The 18978-nt window shown below is 30.3% G+C and overlaps 1 protein-coding gene across 1 annotated transcript; it reads left to right on the top strand.

The window, feature by feature from the left end:
• Positions 1-6933: 6933 nt before the first annotated feature.
• LOC122725062 (AAA-ATPase ASD, mitochondrial-like) lies at positions 6934-8817 on the top strand. The gene has a single exon (XM_043961538.1). The coding sequence runs from the start codon at positions 7002-7004 to the stop codon at positions 8574-8576; it is 1575 nt and encodes a 524-aa protein (XP_043817473.1). The 5' UTR covers positions 6934-7001; the 3' UTR covers positions 8577-8817.
• Positions 8818-18978: the final 10161 nt, after the last annotated feature.

Below are 18978 nucleotides of genomic sequence, written 5' to 3'. Positions count from 1 at the left end.
AACAATATATTAATGAAATATATTTAAAAATATTTTCATATTAAAATTTAACATTTCCATTTAAAAAATAATTTACTTTTAAGTAACATCATCAAAATTTCAAAAAAAAAAAAATTCTAATTACCAATGGCCAAACTTCATAATCACTTTAATTTAAGTGTCCCACCCAATTCTTTATGAGAAAATTCAGACCATCTCTGTATGCAAGTCTTAATCTAAAATGAGATTGATTATGTTTCATAATAACTGTAAAATATATTTTTATTTATTATACTTATTTATAAAATAGAAAAACAAAAGTAAAATTTTTGTATTATTTTTAAAATTTACAATAAATAATATTAACTTTTTTAAAACATAAAATTTATTAATGAAAACTTAATATCTTTTTACAGAATCTTTACAATAATATTTTAAAAATATTTTTCGAATAAATATCTAATGAAGGATTTTTTTCCGCAAATGACAAATATACTAAAATTAAAGAAACTTATTAATTAATTAAAAAAATTAAATGAAAAATATACTAAAATTAAAATTAAAAAAATTCTAATTTCCATTGCAATAATAGGGGTTGAAAAAATTATTATTCAGTTTTTATAATATAAAGAAACTTATTAATTAATTTTTTTATTTTAAAAAATATACTAAAACATTTTGAACATTTAAAAAAATTTACTAAATAGTTTTTATAATTTTAAAAAATATATTAATTAGTTCTTTTATATTAGAGATATTTTTAATTTTTTTATAATATTTAACGATTAAAATTAATAGAAGATTTAATTAGTAGATTTTTAAAATAGTAAAGACATTTAATACATTTTTTAAAATTGAGAGATTAATTAATAAGTTTTCTATCACCTTAAAAATTAAATAGTAATCTTTTCATTATATAGAATAAAATAACTGATTCTATTAAAAATTTATGTTTTTATTTATTATTATTATTTACATATACTTAAAATGGTGAAGTGATGAATGTAGTTACCAACTTGCTGAGAATTGAAAAAATTACATAACTTTACCTTTATTTCTATTATTGAAAGTCAAATGAGTTAAATCATAGATGGATTATCAAATTACCTAGAAATTAAATTAATATAATTTTGGATGAAAAATCTTTAAAAAATTACAAGAAATTAAAAATATTAAAAAAAATCATATTAATAGACTTAGAATTTTATTAAGTCTTTACAAACTTATTTTATATGATTCTTTTTCTTTCAATTTTTTCGGTCTTTCTTTCACCATCATTTTCATTCGTCTCTTCATCTTCTCTTATGTATTTATCTCTCTCGAAATTTTATATTTATAAATAATTTCATATATTATTACTAATACTTATTTTAGTTATTTAAATTTTATTTATTTGTAAAAAAAATTATATTTAAAAAATATCAATCAAAGAAAATATTTTATAACAAAATAATTTATTTTTTTATTAATTAATTTTGATTTAAAAATTAAAATATATTAATAATTTTATATAGTTGATATTTTAATAAAATTTTTAAAATACAGAAAAAAATACATTTTTATTTTGATAAAATTTTATATAGTTGATATTTTGATATATATTTATGAAATTTAAAAAGTAAAATAAAATAAATATATTTGAGAATATTTCATGTTAAATTTTAATATTTCCCTTTATAAAAAATAAATAATAATTTACTATATAAATAAATTTAAAATATTACTCTGAGAATCATATTATTATATTTTATTTTCATTATTAAAGATAATAACAATTCCTTATTTTAATATATTAAATCAACTTTATGAAATTTACTATATATTTTAATTTTTTTACGAGCTTTATTTGTTATATATTTATAAATTTTATATAATTAATATATTAATATTCTTTAATAACAACAAAATTACATCCTCACCTTACCTTTTTTTTTAATTTATTTTTTTTCCAGAATTTTGTTTACTTTATATATATATAAAATTTTCTCCAATTCCCTTTATTTTAAGTTCAAGTGTTTTAAAATATTTATTATTATTCTTATTGAAATAATTCTAAATATATACTTATACCGCTTTACTATTTCATGTTAACTCATTAAAAATTTAAGGGAAAATTACTTTTTAGTTCCTCAGGTTTAACGTAATTAACACTTCTGTCCCTCTATTTTAGCGACCCAACACTTAAGTCCCACACTTTCTCCTCAATTCAAATTCGCAGTCCTTCCGTCCAAAATAGCCGTTTGGGACACGTGAATTGACAAAATTAACCCTCACTAAACCCAAACCCAAATACCCCTTCTTCTTCTTCTCCTTCTTCTTCTCCTTCTTCTTCTTACCATTTTCTACAACTTCTTCTTTTCTTCTTCTTACCATTTTCTACAACTTCTTCTTTTCTTCTTCTTTCTCCTTCTGCTTCTTCTTCTTCTTCTTCTTTCTTCTTCTTCTTCTTCTTCTTCTTCTTCTTCTTCTTCTTCTTCTTCTTCTTCTTCTTCTTCTTCTTCTTCTTCTTTCTTCTTCTTCTTCTTCTTCTTCTTCTTCTTCTTCTTCTTCTTCTTCTTCTTCTTCTTCTTCCTCTCACTTTTGACTCTTTGACCAAATGGTTTAAATGGACGGAAGGACTACGAATTTGGACGGGAGAGAAAGTGAGGGACTTAAGTGTTGGGTCGCCAAAATAGAGGGATAGAAGTGTTAATTATGTTAAACCTGAGGGACTAAGAAGTAATTTTCCCAAAATTTAAATTTAAATTATAATTTATTGAATACCAAAATTTACAAAAAATATATCAATTAAACACATTAATTATAATATTGATAATTTATAAAAATAAGTCATAAATAATTTAATTTATTACTAACTGTAAAATTTTATTGATTAAATTTTAAATATTTATAAAATGATAAAACTATATTCATATAACTTTTTCAATTTATAATAATTCATTTAAAATACAGTTAGTTAGTAATATGTGATAATTTTTCGCTTTTTCAATAAATTATCAATAATATAATTAATTATTTATAAAAAAATAATATAATTAATTTGTATTTATCTCTCTAAATATTATAATTATAAATCATTTCATATATTATTATTAATACTTATTCCAGTGCTTTAGATTTTATTTGTTTATAAAAAATAATTTATATTTAAAAAATATTAATCAAAGAAAATATTTTATAATAAAATAATTTATTTTTTATTAATAAATTTTGATTTAAAAATTAAAATATATTAATAATTTTATATATTGATATTTTAATTAAATTGATAATATTATTAAATTTTTAAAAAATTTTATTATATCTAAACATATTAACTGAGATCATCAATATCATATTTTCGTGTATTGTTGAGTGAGAGCATGTAACCGCTCAGTTACGTGATCAGTGGTTGAGTTGCAAATGACATGCTTCCATTCACAATAATTGCTGATTGGATCATCAATCCATGAAGGAAGAAGATGGTCTGCGTGGAACCAATGAATGCCTTGAAATCTAAGAGAGCCAATCTATCTTCTTCAAAGCAACCTTTGTTTCCATGAAATCTAAGAGAGCCAATATTTTTCTTTTTCTTTTAACAAAAAGGCAACCTTTAAAATCTAGATCAATAAATAAATTAATAAGACATTTAATTTTTTGAAGTGTAATTAATAAAACTATTAAATTTAAAAAAAATATCAAATAAATTTTAAAAAATAAATCAAATAAACTTTTAAAGCAAAATATTATCTCTTTTCTATAATTTTTATTCACTTTTTCACATTTATTAAAAAATATAATTTTTTTATTAACTTTTCAATTATACATCCTAAAATACATTAAATTTTATTAAATTTTATTTCACACATATTTAAAACTTGTGTTTTGAAAATGCCATGCTACCCTCCACCATTCTTTTTTTTATATATATAACTTTTACTTTTTAGAATTCACGGCTGAAAGCATATCAAATTCTAGAGATTACATTGTCAATTTCAATATTTTTAATAAAAATTTGAAAGGAAGTGTTTAGAATGGTCATTTTAGATATTTTCAATCTTAAATTTGAGTTAAAAATTATTAATCGATTTTCATCTCGAACTTAATTGAGTTAATTGTCTAATTTCAAATATAACCGTACTTGGACAGAAATATTTTCAATTCTAAATTTGAGTTAAAAATTATTAATTGATTTTTATTTGGAGCTTAATTAAGGTAATGATTTAATTTTAAATATAACCGTATCTCGAAGATTTTGAAAACCAAAATAGAAGAAAACAAAATGAAAAGGAGTACAATTTGGTGTGGTATGTAGGACCATAATCCCTTTCAATTTGAAATTTGAGGTTTGGAATAATTTAGACTTTGTTAACTTAATTTATTGACTTCTTTTTATTTATTTTTTATTTTAATATTTTGCAAATTATTGTTAGTCATCAGGCTTGTGTTTAACAGAGTTAAATCATTGATTTTTTAATTTATTTTTTATTTTGATATTGTACAAATTATCATTAATGCTCCGTTTGAGTTTGATAGAATTTTCAAATTATATGGTGCATTAATAAAAAATATATTCAAATTATATTTTATATTTTTTATTATATTATATTTTTTTAAAAATTGACTTTAATTAATATTTAAATTCAAAATCTCACATTTTTGGAAGAAGTCTCGTACTAATAAAATAAGGGCATGAAATAAAACCAATTGATAAAATTTTATTGATTAAATTTTATTGACAATATTTTGCATTTCAAAACGGAGTGATTTGTTATTACTTTAAAAATTATGTTATTGCCAATATTTAATTTATTATTAACTGTATTTAAAATTTTATTGATTAAATTTTAAATTTTTATAAAATAATAAAATTATAATCAATTTATAATAATTCATAGCATAGCAAAATTTAAAATACAGTTAGTAATATGTGATCAATTTTTACTTTTTTAATAAATTATTGATAATATAATTAATTGTTTATAAAAAATAATATAATTAATTTGTGTTTAATATAAAATATAATTATATATTCAGCTATTTTAATTTATAATAAAACTCAAAATTTCTATTTTGAAAATTAATTTTATTGTATCAAAACTTGTTGACTGGGATATTTAAGTCTTTCTGTACACACAATAATTTTAATAAATCATTATTTTATTTTTCTCAAAATTTCTAATTAAATTTGATAATATTATTAAATTTTTAAAAAATTTATCCTATCTAAACGTTTTGACTAGGATTTTTTTTAGAAAAGAAAAAAGAAAAATCCTCACTACCATGTGAATGGCCAAACTTCATGATCACTTTAATTTAAGTGGTCCTCCCAATTTCATATGAAAAATTCAGACTATCTCTATATGCAAGTCTTAATCTAAATGAACTTAATTATGTTTTATAATACATGGAATAACTGTAATATATATTTTCATTTATTAGTACTTTTAACATTAGAACATATAAAATAGAAAAACAAAAGTAAAATTTAATTAACTTTTATTTTTAAAATTTTACTATGCTTAGTTTTATTTTTAAAATTTACAATTAACTTTTTTAAAAAATTAAATTTATTAATGGGAACTTAATATCTCTTTACAATAATATTTTTTAAAATTTTTTCAAATCAATATATTTTTTTAAGAAAAAAAATAGTTTATCCAATAAAGGGAAAGAAATGACAAAAGGAGGCGAAAAATCCATTTAAGAGATCTTTATTAGTAAAAAGAAAAAAGTTATTATTTGATTTTAAAAAATTTATTAGTTAATTTTTTAATTTTAAAAAATATATTAAAATATTTTTAACATTTTAAAAATTTTATTAGTTAGTCTTTTTATTAATTTTAGTCGTTAAATATTTTATTAAATAGTCTTTATAATTTTAAAAAATTAATTAATTGATCATTTAGATTTTTAAAAAAATACTAATTAGTCCTTCTATATTAAGGGTATTTTAAATTTTTTTAATAATATTTAACGGTTAAAATTAATAAAAAAATTAACTAGCTAGAAATTAAATTAACATAATTTCAGATGAAAGATCATTAAAAAAGAAAAAATACAAAAAGTTAAGAACGCTAAAGAAAAAAAATGATAGTAGCGGACTTAGAATTTTCTTAGATTGTGATGTTTTTAAAATTATAGTTCAGAGAATGACTATTACCGTATATAATAGCCTACATGCTTCTTTTTCTTTCGGTCTCTCTCTATCATTTCCATTCATCTCTACATATCTTTATTTCTCTCTAAATATTATAATTATAAATTATTTCATATATTATTATTAACACTTATTTCAGTGATTTAAATTTTATTTATTTATGAAAAATAATTTATATTTTAAAAATATCAATCAAATAAAATACTTTATAATAAATCATTTATTTTTATTATTTAATTTTGTTTTAAAAATTAAAATATATTAATAATTTTATATATTAATATTTTAATAAAATTTTCAAAATATGAAAAATAATATATTTTTATTTTAATAACAAAAATATTTTTCTTTAACTATTTTTTATTGACTTAAATGTTAAAAATACAAAATATTCTTTTGAAATAAATAACCGAGTGGAGAAGAGGATCAAGGAAAGCGAAAGTGAAAAGAAAGAGCAGGGGGAGACGAAGGGAAGGGCTCCTCAACCGTCTTTTGGTTTCGCCCTTGCATAAAGTCTAAATATGAAAACACCATTAAAAAGTTTAACAGATGGAATTTTTTTTAATTCAATTTGAATTGAATTCATTAAATTCTTAAAATTAAAATTTTAATTTATTTAGTTGAATTCCATTTTGAATTCAACCGACTAAATGCCACCCCAGCTTCTGTGAAGGTTCCATCATGGTTCTTACTAGCTACCAAGAACCGAAAGGCAATTGAATTTACGAGGAACCAATGCAAAGTGGACTAGTGTGAATTTGTCATATTTCTTCAATATATAAATATTCAATAACACAAGTTCCATCCATATGCTTCCAACCACTCTAAAATTCACTACTTCTTCTTCTTCTTCTTCTTCTTCTCATTTCAAGCGTCCAAATCAATGACTATAACAGAGATGTGGACTCAACTAGGCTCGGTAATCGCCGGCCTAATGTTTGGTTGGGCTATGTTTAAGCAGTACTTCCCAGATCAACTCCGGGGATCTTTTAACAGATACACTCAGAGATTAGTGGGTTTTGTTTACCCTTATCTACAAATTACTTTCCATGAATACACAGGAGAACGTCTTAAGCGCAGCGAGGTCTACTCCGCCATTCAAAGCTACCTCAGCGCCAACTCTTCCATGCGTGCCAATAAGCTCAAAGCTGACGTTGTCAACGAAAGCCACTCTGTGGTTCTCAGCATGGACGATCATGAAGAGATTACTGATGATTTTAATGGGATTAAAATCTGGTGGTCTTCAAACAAAATAACCCCACAAACCCAGTCCTTTTCTTTTTACCCTATCACTGAAGGCAGGAGGTATTTCAAGCTCACAGTTCATAGACGTTACAGAAATGTTATCACCAATTCTTATATAGATCATGTTATTAAAGAAGGGAAGGCTGTTGCTGTCAAGAATCGGCAAAGAAAACTCTACACCAACAATCCCAGTAATAATTGGTATGAATGGAAAGCTACCAAGTGGAGCCATGTGGTGTTTGAGCATCCTGCAAGTTTCGATACTTTGGCAATGGCAACAAAGGAGAAGGAAGAAATCATGAAAGATCTTGTCAAGTTCAGCAAGGGGAAAAGCTACTATGCTAAGATTGGGAAGGCTTGGAAGCGTGGTTATCTCCTTTATGGTCCTCCAGGAACTGGGAAATCAACTATGATAGCTGCCATGGCTAATTTCTTGAACTATGATGTCTATGATCTTGAGTTGACTACAGTCAAGGACAATTCTGAGCTCAGAAAGCTATTGATCGAGACGACGAGCAAGTCTATAATAGTTATTGAAGATATTGATTGCTCTCTGGATCTTACAGGTCAGAGAAAGCCAAAGGAGAAAGAGGAAGATAAAGATGGAGAGGGGCAAGATCCAATTTCCAAAAAGGAAAAGGAAGAGGAAGCTGAAAACAAGAAAAGCAGCAAGGTAACTTTATCTGGGCTGTTGAATTTTATTGATGGAATTTGGTCAGCTTGTGGAGGAGAAAGAATCATTGTGTTCACTACAAATTATGTGGAAAAGCTTGATCCTGCTTTGATCAGAAGGGGAAGGATGGATAAGCATATAGAAATGTCTTATTGTTGCTTTGAAGCATTTAAGGTTCTAGCTGAGAATTATCTAGATGTCGAATCCCATGAACTGTTTGCAAAGATTCAAAACTTGTTGGAGGAAACGAAGATGACACCAGCTGATGTTGCTGAGAATTTGATGCCAAAGTCGGAAGACGAAGACGAAGAGACATGTCTGAAGAAATTGATTGCTGCTCTAGAAGAGGCCAAGGAAGAGGAAGGAAGAAAGAAGTCTGAGGAAGAAGCAAAGTTGAAAGCAGAGCAAGACAAAGAGAAAGACCAACCAGCTAAAGAAGATGAAAAGGGTAAGGAAATTGGCATAGCTAAAGAGAATGGATTGATCTCAAATGGGAAGGAAGAAATTTCTATTGAATCTACGAAGCAGGGAGATTCGTAGTTGAAGAAGGTGGATAGGTAATTGAGAATTCATGAATAAATTGTTAGATTCATATTTGAGTTTGATTTTAAGAATTGTTAGGTTTTGGGTTTCTAGTAAACTTGAGCTAAGCACACCAAAAGTTATTATCTTGTAATCTCTGATTGGCTAGAGCAGACCATAATTGACTTCATGTTCACTGCTGTAGATTTAACTTTAAGAAATGGAATATAAATTTTTCTTAATTCGATGTTGGAGCTAAAGATTCATGAATGCTTGAATACCTTCTTATGATAAGTATATGTATTAACACATTAATCCTACGCAGAAATAAGGGTGCCCTCATCTTATGGAGTGATAAGGATGATAAGGCTCAATTTATGGAGTAATAAAGATGATTTTTAATATTTATTAATTAAATTTAAAGAGGATACGTGATTAGTAGTAACTAATTTAAGTGTGATGAGTTTTATCACTTGTGATAGTTAAATTTAAAATTATACTGTGTAGCTTAGGGATTAATTTTGGCGGTCTATATATTGCAAGTTTACAATTATGTGTTGGTCGATATAGAAAGATAATATTTGTTATATTGTTTTTAGATTTTTTATAATTTTTCATATTAGAGTTTTTCTATTATAAATAACATTTCTTTGACTATTTATACACTCTTTTCAATTTTTCAAGAATTTTAATAAGAGTTTTTGACTTCTTGAGATTGTTTCTGTTGTTTCGTCTTAACCAAACGTTATTGGTTAAAACTCCTGACAGAGTCTAATCATTCCAAACTCCACCGTTTAGGGGGTAAATTTTTTTTTTGATTATTTTTTTGAATTTTTTTATAATTTTCTTTATTAGGGTTTTTCTATTATAAATAACATTTCCTTGACTGTTTATAAACAGTTTTCAATCTTTCAAGACTTTCAATAAGAGTTTTCGGCTTCTTGCCTCTTATTTCTATATTTTCGTTTTAGCAAAAAATTATTGGTTAAAACACCCGACGGAGTCTAACCACTCTAAACTCCACCATTTAGGAGGTTAATTTTGTATTTTGATTACTTTTTTGGATTATTTTTATAATTTTCATATTAGGATTTTTCTATTATAAATAACTTTTCCTTAACTGTTTATAAACACTTTTCAATCTTTCAAGAATTTCAATAAAAGTTTTCGATTTCTTGTCACTTGTTTCTATTTTTTCGTCTTATCCAAACATTATTGGTTAAAACTCATGACAAAGTCTAATCATTCCAAACTCCACCGTTTAGGGGGTCCATTTTGCATTTCAATTTTTTTTTTCTGGATTTTGTTGTATTTTTCTTTTAGGTTTTTCTATTATAAATAGTATTTCCTTGACTGTTTATAAACACTTTTCAATTTTTCAAGAATTTTAGTAAGTGTTTTCGGCTTCTAACTTTTTCTTTCTATTGTTTCGCCTTAGCTAAACGTTGTTGGTTAAAAATTCTGACGGAGTGTAATTAGTTCAAACTCCACCATTTATGGGTCAATTTTGCATTCTAATAATTTTTTTGAATTTTTTTATAATTTTTCATATTAGAATTTTTCTATCATAAATAGCATTTCCTTAGTTGTCTATAAACACTTTTCAATTTTTGAAGAATTTCAATAAGAGTTTTCGGCTTCTTACCACTTGTTTATATTGTTTCGTCTTTGGCAAATGTTATAGGTTAAAACTTCTGACAGAGTCTAATCAGTCCAAACTCCACCGTTTAGGTGGTCAATTTTGTATTTTGATTTTTTTTTTAATTTTGTTGTAATTTTTCATATAACGGTTTTTCTATTATAAATAGCATTTCCTTGCCTTTTTATAAACATTTTTCAATTTTTCAAGAATTTTAATAAGAGTTTTCGGCTTCTAACCTCTTGTTTCTATTGTTTCGTCTTAGGTAAATGTTATTGGTTAAAACTCCTGACAGAGTCTAATAATTCCAAACTCCACTGTTTAGGGGGTCAATTTTGCGTTCTAATTATTTTTTTTGGATTTTTTTATAATTTTTCATATTAGAATTTTTTTATTATAAATAACATTTCCTTACAGTTTATAAACACTTTTCGATATTTCAAGAATTTGAATAAGAGTTTTTGGCATCTTGCCTATTATTTTTATTGTTTCGTCTTAGCAAAACGTTATTGGTTAAAACTCCTGACAGAGTCTAATCAGTCCAAACTCCACCATTTAGGGGGTCAATTTTGCATTTTGATTATTTTTTGGACTTTGTTGTAATTTTTCATATTAGGATTTTTCTATCATAAATAACATTTCCTTGACTATTTATAGACACTTTTCAATTTTTCAAGAATTTCAATAAGAGTTTTCGGCATCTTGCCTCTTATTTCTATTGTTTCGTTTTAGCCAAACGTTATTGGATAAAACTCTTGACAGAGTTTAATCAGTCCAAATTCCACCATTTAGGGGGTTAATTTGCATTTTGATTATTTTTTTGGATTTATTTATAATTTTTCATATTAGGGTTTTTCTATTATAAATAGCCTTTCCTTAGTTGTTTATAAACACTTTTCAATCTTCCAAGAATTTCAATTAGTGTTTTTGATTCTTTCCACTTGTTTCTATTGTTTTGTTCTAGCCAAACATTATTGGTTAAAATTATAAATATTGATTTTTGTAATAAATTAAAAATAAATTATAACATTTTATGTAAAATAAAATAAAATAAATCCAAATAGAGAAAAGGTTTATGTTATTAACCCTACGTTATTAATAACAAGATTTTATTTATCCATTTCACTTATATATTATTTTAAAAGAATTAAATTTTAAATTGCAATATTAATTTTTATTGTAGCACTAGACTGATTTAATTCATTGCTGGTATAAATTATATAATATTTTGAATATAATATTATATATTAAAAAAAAAACCTTTTTAAACATTAAAAAATTGTCAAAAGTTATTTAAATTTTGATAAAATTAAAGAATTATTTTTAGATTTTTAAACTTTTTATAATTGCTATTTAAGAACTTAAATTTTAAGACATGGGTAAAACAATAAGAAAAACCAACATCATTAAATCTCTATTAAAAAAATATTAGATATTAAACCGTACGTTAACAAATAACTTTAATATTAAAATAAATATGGTACCTTACACCATTAATAAATATGTTATCACTTAAATCCAACTCCTCTAATCTTTGAAAACCTGTTATATGAGTTACACATTAAATTTATAAGAATAATTCTATTAAAATATTTATATATATAATTTATTTATTCTTTTTTGAAGTCAATTTATTTATTACATATATCTTAATATAATAAGGTATATATAAAATGAGATGAATTGAATGATGTTTCTTAAATTTTCATACTTTAAATAAAAAAATTAGCCTATTTTGCATTATTTATTTTGTGCAAATAAATAAAAAATATTAAAATTTAAAATAAATAAATAATTATTAAAATAAAACTTCGTTTGTTTATGAAAATAATTTATATTTTTTAAAATGTTTTCAAAAAAAAAATTTATTTTTCATTATTTAATTTTAATTTAAAAAATAAAATCATTATTATATGATACAATTCCAAGGTTACTTGATAAAACATTGAAAATATATTTAAAATTTTTAAAACTCACATAGCAAATTATAATTATCTACTTTATATATTCTTATATCTCTTAATTATATATATTCAATTATAATAAATATTATACATATATATAATATTATTTTGACATATACTATTTTTAATACAAAATGACTTTTTTCGGTCAATTGGCCAATTAAAAATTAATAATAATAATTTACATGACATGCCATTTAAATTATCAAATTACGACATAGATTATCAAATTTAAAAATTTACAGATTAATTAAAATTATACCATATCGGATTAATTAAATTAAAAGAATTGAATTAAAATGCAAATGTTGGACTTTTTTATCGATCTATAAATTCGGGATAAATAGCTGAAAAAAATAAATCAAAAAGAATAGAAAGTATATGAAAATAACTTTTATATATATTTTGTAGAACTATAAAAAACATTTAACAATTTCATTTCATGTTTATCCGTAGTTTATATAATTAAAAATAGCACTTAAATGGGAGCAGAAAAAAAATATTTTTAAAAAAATAATAGAAAATAAAACTTGAAAACAGAGAGTATGGTTGAGTGAGTTTAATTGGATTTTAAAGATCAAACATATCTTGTATAGGAAAAAAAATCTTTCATACTATTGTAGCCAAGAATCAAAGTCTTAAGTGATGTAAAAACACCCAAGAAAAAATTTTGAAAATATATTTAAAATTTTATGTAATTTTTAATTATTTGTATTTTTTTAATTCACATAACAAATAATAAATATTCATCGATTTTAATATTCTTAATTTAGTTACTTTATATATTTATATTAATTTGAAATCTTAAGCTCTCTCACATGAGCTAAAAACCCCTGACATCCCCTCCTAAGCAACCTGCGAGCCTGAAGGGCTGATATCAAGCCCCTAGGTGTCCCCTTCCTGTCTCCTCTGAAGACACACTCTGACCCATCCAAATCTCTAAGACTGACTACCTTGTCTCTACAGTCCAAGGTAGCACCATATGTAGATAACCAATCCATCCCTAGAATGACATCAAAATCTGTCAAATTTAGAACCACCAGGTCAGTTGGAAGGCATCTATCCTCTATGAACACTGGACTGAAACGGCAGACTGACTCTGCCACTGATGGGTCACACTTGGGTCCACTGACCCAGAGAGGACACTCCAACTCAGAAACTATCAGACCCAACCTCTCTACGGCTCTATAAGCAATGAAGGAATGAGAAGCACCGGGGTCCATCAAAGCATACACATCAGAAAACCCAATGATGAGATTACCTGACACCACTGTGTTAGATGTGTTCGCCTCCTCTTGTGTCACAGTGAAGATCCATGCTGGGGCTGTTGGACCTCCACCTCGGGAACCTGCTGCAGAAGAAGAGGCTGACCCTCTCCCTCTACCTCTGCCTCTACTCTGAGGCATGGCTGAAGCTGCTGGCTGTGCCACACTGCCAGAAGTCATCTGCTGGGATGGTGCCCTTAAGGTTGCTATAGGACATTCCCGTGCAAAATGCCCCTCCTGCCCACACTTAAAGCAGGCTGTAGATCCCATCCGACAAACTCCCTTATGCGGTCTCCCACATCTCATACAAACTGGACTACCTATGCCAGAGCTTGAGCCACTACCCATTCCCATACCAGACTTGATCTTGCTCCAGAACTTGCCCTTCTTAGACTTAAACTTTTCTCCCTTTTTGCTGCCTGAAGCTGTTGAACTGGGGGTCTTAGAACCCGAAGACTGTGCCACATGCTGCTTAACTGTCCCCTAAATAATGGCACTCGTCTCCATCTTCCTGGCGGCATCCACTATAGAGTGGAAACTCTCTTTCTCTGCTGGAAGAATCAAGGAGGAATACCTGGGATGAAGCCTCATAGTATATCTCATTGCCTTCTTCTGGTCAGTGTCATAGGCCTGACCCACATACTGTAGCAGTTCCAGGAACTTATCAGTGTATTCATCTACACTCATCTCTTCGGTCTATCTCAGCTGTTCGAACTCTATCACTTTCATCTCCCTGGAACTGTCAGGAAAAGCCCACCCTGCAAACTCATTGGCGAACTCTTCCCAAGACATGCTGTCCAACCTGGGGTCCACATAACTCTTGTACCACTCTCTAGCTTTCTTGCACCTCAGTGTGAACCCTGCCATCTCAATGGCTCTGCTGTCATCAGCTCCTAACTCATCGGTTATCATCTTCACCGATCTGAGGTACTCAAATGGATCATCTCCCGTGTTGAACTTGGGAGCATCCAACTTCAGGTACTCTGTCATCTTCACTTTACTTCCCCCAGATGAGCTAGGCTGAGGTACCTGGACAGCTGGAGTTACTGGTTCTGGTGGTGGAGGAGGAGGTACTGTATCTCTTGATTCTGGGTGTGCTGGACTTGGATGGAAAGGTGAGGGTGGATACATGGGATATGGGGGGTAAAAAGGAGGATAAGGCATATAAGGCATGTAGGTAGGATATGGGGTAAAGCTGGAGTAATCCGACGTACCTCCCATCGGATACCCCGGGCCCTGTGGAAAGGGTGAATACTGGGGTGGATAACCAAACCCCGAGGCCTGAGCGCCTCCTTGAGACTCTCCCATACCCTCTTCTGACCTGTCCATACCCATGCTTTCATCTCTTCTCTGATCAACATCCATAGCCTCCCTCACTTCATCTGACCTCCCTCCCCTGACTGTTCCTCTTCTGCTCTCGTCAAAAGACCTTCTAGGGTCCCTTGACGTGCCCTCTCTGCTTGATCTCTGAGACATTGCCCTTGGCAACGCAGGAGGACGAGCATCTGTACCCTCTCTTTCTGGTGGGACTCCAGTCAATCATGCAGATTGACGAGTTCCTCTCATCTTAACTCTGGAAAACAGCACAAAACATAACACATCAACAACATATGGTCCATGTGGAAACACATGAACCCTCAAAGCATACATCACATATCAATAATGCACATGCATGAAAGCATAGCACTACACACCATCATATAGACAGGACTCAACATCCTATCCTAGTGGACATATTTTCCTATTGTGTTTGACCTACTATAACCTCTATGAGCCCGACACTCTCTCTATAGGTCCGACCATATGAACCTAGGGCTCTGATACCAATCTGTAACGACCCAGAAATTCGGACCGCTACCGGCGCTAGGGTCTAGGTCGGCTTAAGGCTGCTGGGACCCGTAGCAAGCCTGCTATACTCTCTGTGTGCTTGTAAAATCCCATACATGATCATACATTCTCTGTAAAAACTGTAAAAACTCTGCTGGATACCAAGGCTCAACCTGTGCATGCACTAACTCTGTGCACAGACCCCTTACTAGAGCCCTCATCAAATGCCCTAGCTGGGTCCACACAATATATGTTAAACCTGGATTTCCATACTCACCAACTAGACATATACATAAACAGACCATGTATACAAAAAGGGATTTACATTACATATGGGTCAAGCACAATTCTACACAATACTCCGTACAACTGTTACAAAATACATCTCTTTACAATAATACATGTCCACACTATACTTTTACATGACTCTTCACTCTTTCTGTACCCTGCTGACACTCCCCCTGAACTCTGTACCTGCAAAACTGGGTTAGGGGAGAGGGGTGAGCTATACTAGCCCAGTGAGTAGAACAGTAAAAACATGATAATAAACATGCTCTCATGGAATGCATCACATCACAAGTAATTCACCCATCTCAGTCGGACGGAAATAAAAATCCCTCAAATCTATGCCCGGCCCGTGAAGGAGCTCCTCAGGACTTTATTATACAATCAATAGTACCGAAGTACCCTGTGCCCGACCCCTCTCAGAGGCTCCTCAGGACTTTACTGTGCCCGGCCCTCGATGGGGCTCCTCAGGACTTTACTGGGAGGGCTAATGAATCCACTCTATGTCCGTTCCGCACATAAAACAATGTACAAGGAGCAGTGCCAAGTATAAGGAGAAATGCAATGCGTCATATTCGTGTACACTAATGCAATCAATCCTGTTACATATCATGATGCATGAAACATGCTAAAAGCATTTGATTTCTCAATTAAAAAGATTAAGTTTAGTTCCACTCACCTCTGGCCGACTCTGTACTAACTCTGTGAATTCTGAAGCAGTGCTCACTGCTGATCTTCTCGGTTCCTCGGGTCCGAACCTACACAGGTGGACTCAAATGAGGGACCAAACTAGCTCAAGAATATCTCTAATAAACTCCCCAAAACCCCCTTAAAACATCCTAAAACAATCACATAAAGCATGCAAAAGAAGGCTGGACAGGGCACTTTCGGCGGCAGGTTCGGCGGCCGAAACTCCTCTCCAGAGCAGAAACTCATGCACTTTCGGCGGCCGAACTTGACTTTCGGCAGCTGAAAGTCCCTTCTTATACCGAAAGCCTAACTTTCGGGGGTAAGGTTCGGGGGCTGAAAGGCACTCCAGAGCCGAAAGTCCATAACCTTCGGCGGCACCTTCGGCGGCCGAAACTCCCTTCAGAGCCGAAAGTCCAAACTTTCAGGGGCGAGCTTTGGCAGCCGAAACCACCTCCTTAGCACATTCGGCGGCCGAACCTTCCTTCGGCGGCCGAACCTTCCTTCAGCGGCCGAAGCTGGATTCCCCAGTAAGGTAGAATCCTGCTCCTCTTCATGCACAACTCCCCCAAACATCACTCAAACATGCAACCAACGCTCCACAACAAGCATATACTTAAGTATATGCACAAAGGGGTCCAAAACTAACTTAAAACCCCAAGCAACAACATCAACACAACACATCAACATGCTTTTTCACAAAGCACACAAAAACCCTACTTAACCTAAACATGCATCTCTACCCATATAACTCCATAAAATCTTCATAAAACATTCAAGAAGCTAAGGATCTACACTTACCTCTTGAAGATCTAGAGGATAGGTGATCCTAACGTGGAGATATGGAGAAACTCGCTCTCAAACTCTTCAAGCTTCAAAACCTTGGTCTTTTGCTCAAAAGCTTCAAAACACCAAGAAAACTTGTCAAAACTTTGAAAGATTGGAAGAAAACATGAAGATCACCCAAGGAAGATCATGGTCTCACCTCTGTGAGTGGGAATGGAAAGAAAATCTTATCCATTCACCGACCTTTGGCCTTTTATAGGTGGTTGGCCAGACCACCTTCGGCGGCCAAACGTGGTCCCGAAAGCCATGCATGTTCGGCGGCCGAACTTCACCTTCGGCGGCCGAACCTGGCTTTTCTCCCTTTGTGCTTTTCTTTCAAAAACACATTTCCTTTACTCTTAAAACATTAAAACATATTAAAAAAACTTTAGAAAACATAACTATTACCCTTCTAGAGGGTTCCGACACCCGAGATTCCTCCGGACTACAGGAATTCCGATGCCGGACTCTAGCCGGGTATTACACCTATAGTTAGAGAGGAGGATCCTTCTTTTCAGCCATTCTCTCTAAGATTTGTTCATCCTAGGAGAACCATTCATACTAACAGTATTCAGTTATTTCATTCTCATGGATTCTTTCAGCCGTTTATAGTTTAGGGTTGGGAACATCTCTTGATTACTCCCTCAGGCACCCTAGGATTGTTAGGGAGTTTTATGCTAACTTGCATACATTCAATTGTCACTCTCCCCCTAACCTTGTCAGTTTTGTTAATGGTCAGCGAGTTTATCTCACTCCTAACATCATTGCTCAGCACCTAGGTATCCGTAATTTTGGAGCTGTAGTATCCACCACTCATAAGTGGATCTCTAGTGAGGTTTCTTCCCTTCATTAGTCTTGTATTATTTCAGGTGACCCTGAGCGTGAGCAGCCATCCAGGCTTATGACTTGTGGCCTCACTACCCTTCCCAAAGTTGTCCATCATATTGTCACCTATGAGGTTCTCCCCTGAGCAGGTCATAGGACTACTCTTTCCTATTCTGATATGTTTGTGGTGTCTTGCCTCCTAGAGGGTCCAGCTCTAAACCTACCATATATTATGCTTCATACCATAGTAGACTCTCTTAGGTTGAGTAGGGGCTGTCTTTCTTTTGGTTGTCATCTCACCCTCATTCTCCGAGCCTTAGGGGTTGACCTAAACACCGAGTCTGGCTTACCCTTATCTAGTGAGTATTACCCCTACATTGAGACTACTCTCCTTCATATGGGTCTAACCAAGAGAGGCAATGAGTTCTATAATTCTAGGAGAGATTTTGCAGCTCGACGAGAAGCGCGAGCATCAACACAGAGGCATGATGATTATAACGAGGAAGAGTCAAATGATGTTTCTCCTGCTAATCCAGAGACAGAGCAGGCTCCTAGAGGAGATGCTAGTACAGGCAAGTCTACCGAGCAGGGTACATCTTTCCAGACTATATTTGATCTTTTTGATGCTATGGGTCATCTGGAGTTGTAGATTGCTCATATGTCTAATCGTCAGACTCAAATGGAGTAGCAGTTAAGACGACTTGCTGACTAGCAACAGACCCTTATTGAGCAGCAGAGGCAAATTCTATACTTCCTTCAGCAGTCGTCTAGAGTGCTACCTTCTCAGCCACCTCAGTGATGTTTTATATTTTTTTTATTATTTTTTTTTGCTTGTGTGCCCTTATTATTCCCCTTTTGGTGCATTTGTTTTTTATGATGTCAAAAGGGGGAGAAATGTACATGTTAGATTATGTTTATAGATATTAGATGATGTTTATGGATGGTTATGGATGTTAGATGATGTTTATGGAGTACCTTGTTGATACCTTGATTTTTGTTTGACTCTTTTGGATTAAACATATTTTGACTCTTTTGAATTATGAATATTTTGTATGATTATAGCTCTTCTTGAGATGCATTTTTCTATCTTTTTCATAGGCTCA

The sequence above is a fragment of the Manihot esculenta genome, chromosome 11, assembly GCF_001659605.2.
Source record: "Manihot esculenta cultivar AM560-2 chromosome 11, M.esculenta_v8, whole genome shotgun sequence".
Lineage (NCBI taxonomy): Eukaryota > Viridiplantae > Streptophyta > Magnoliopsida > Malpighiales > Euphorbiaceae > Manihot > Manihot esculenta.
This window is presented reverse-complemented; position numbering and strand designations above follow the sequence as displayed.

Bases quoted from the DNA above. Each gene is read 5' to 3' on its own strand.
- LOC122725062 (XM_043961538.1), top strand. From the start codon at position 7,002: ATGACTATAACAGAGATGTGGACTCAACTAGGCTCGGTAATCGCCGGC.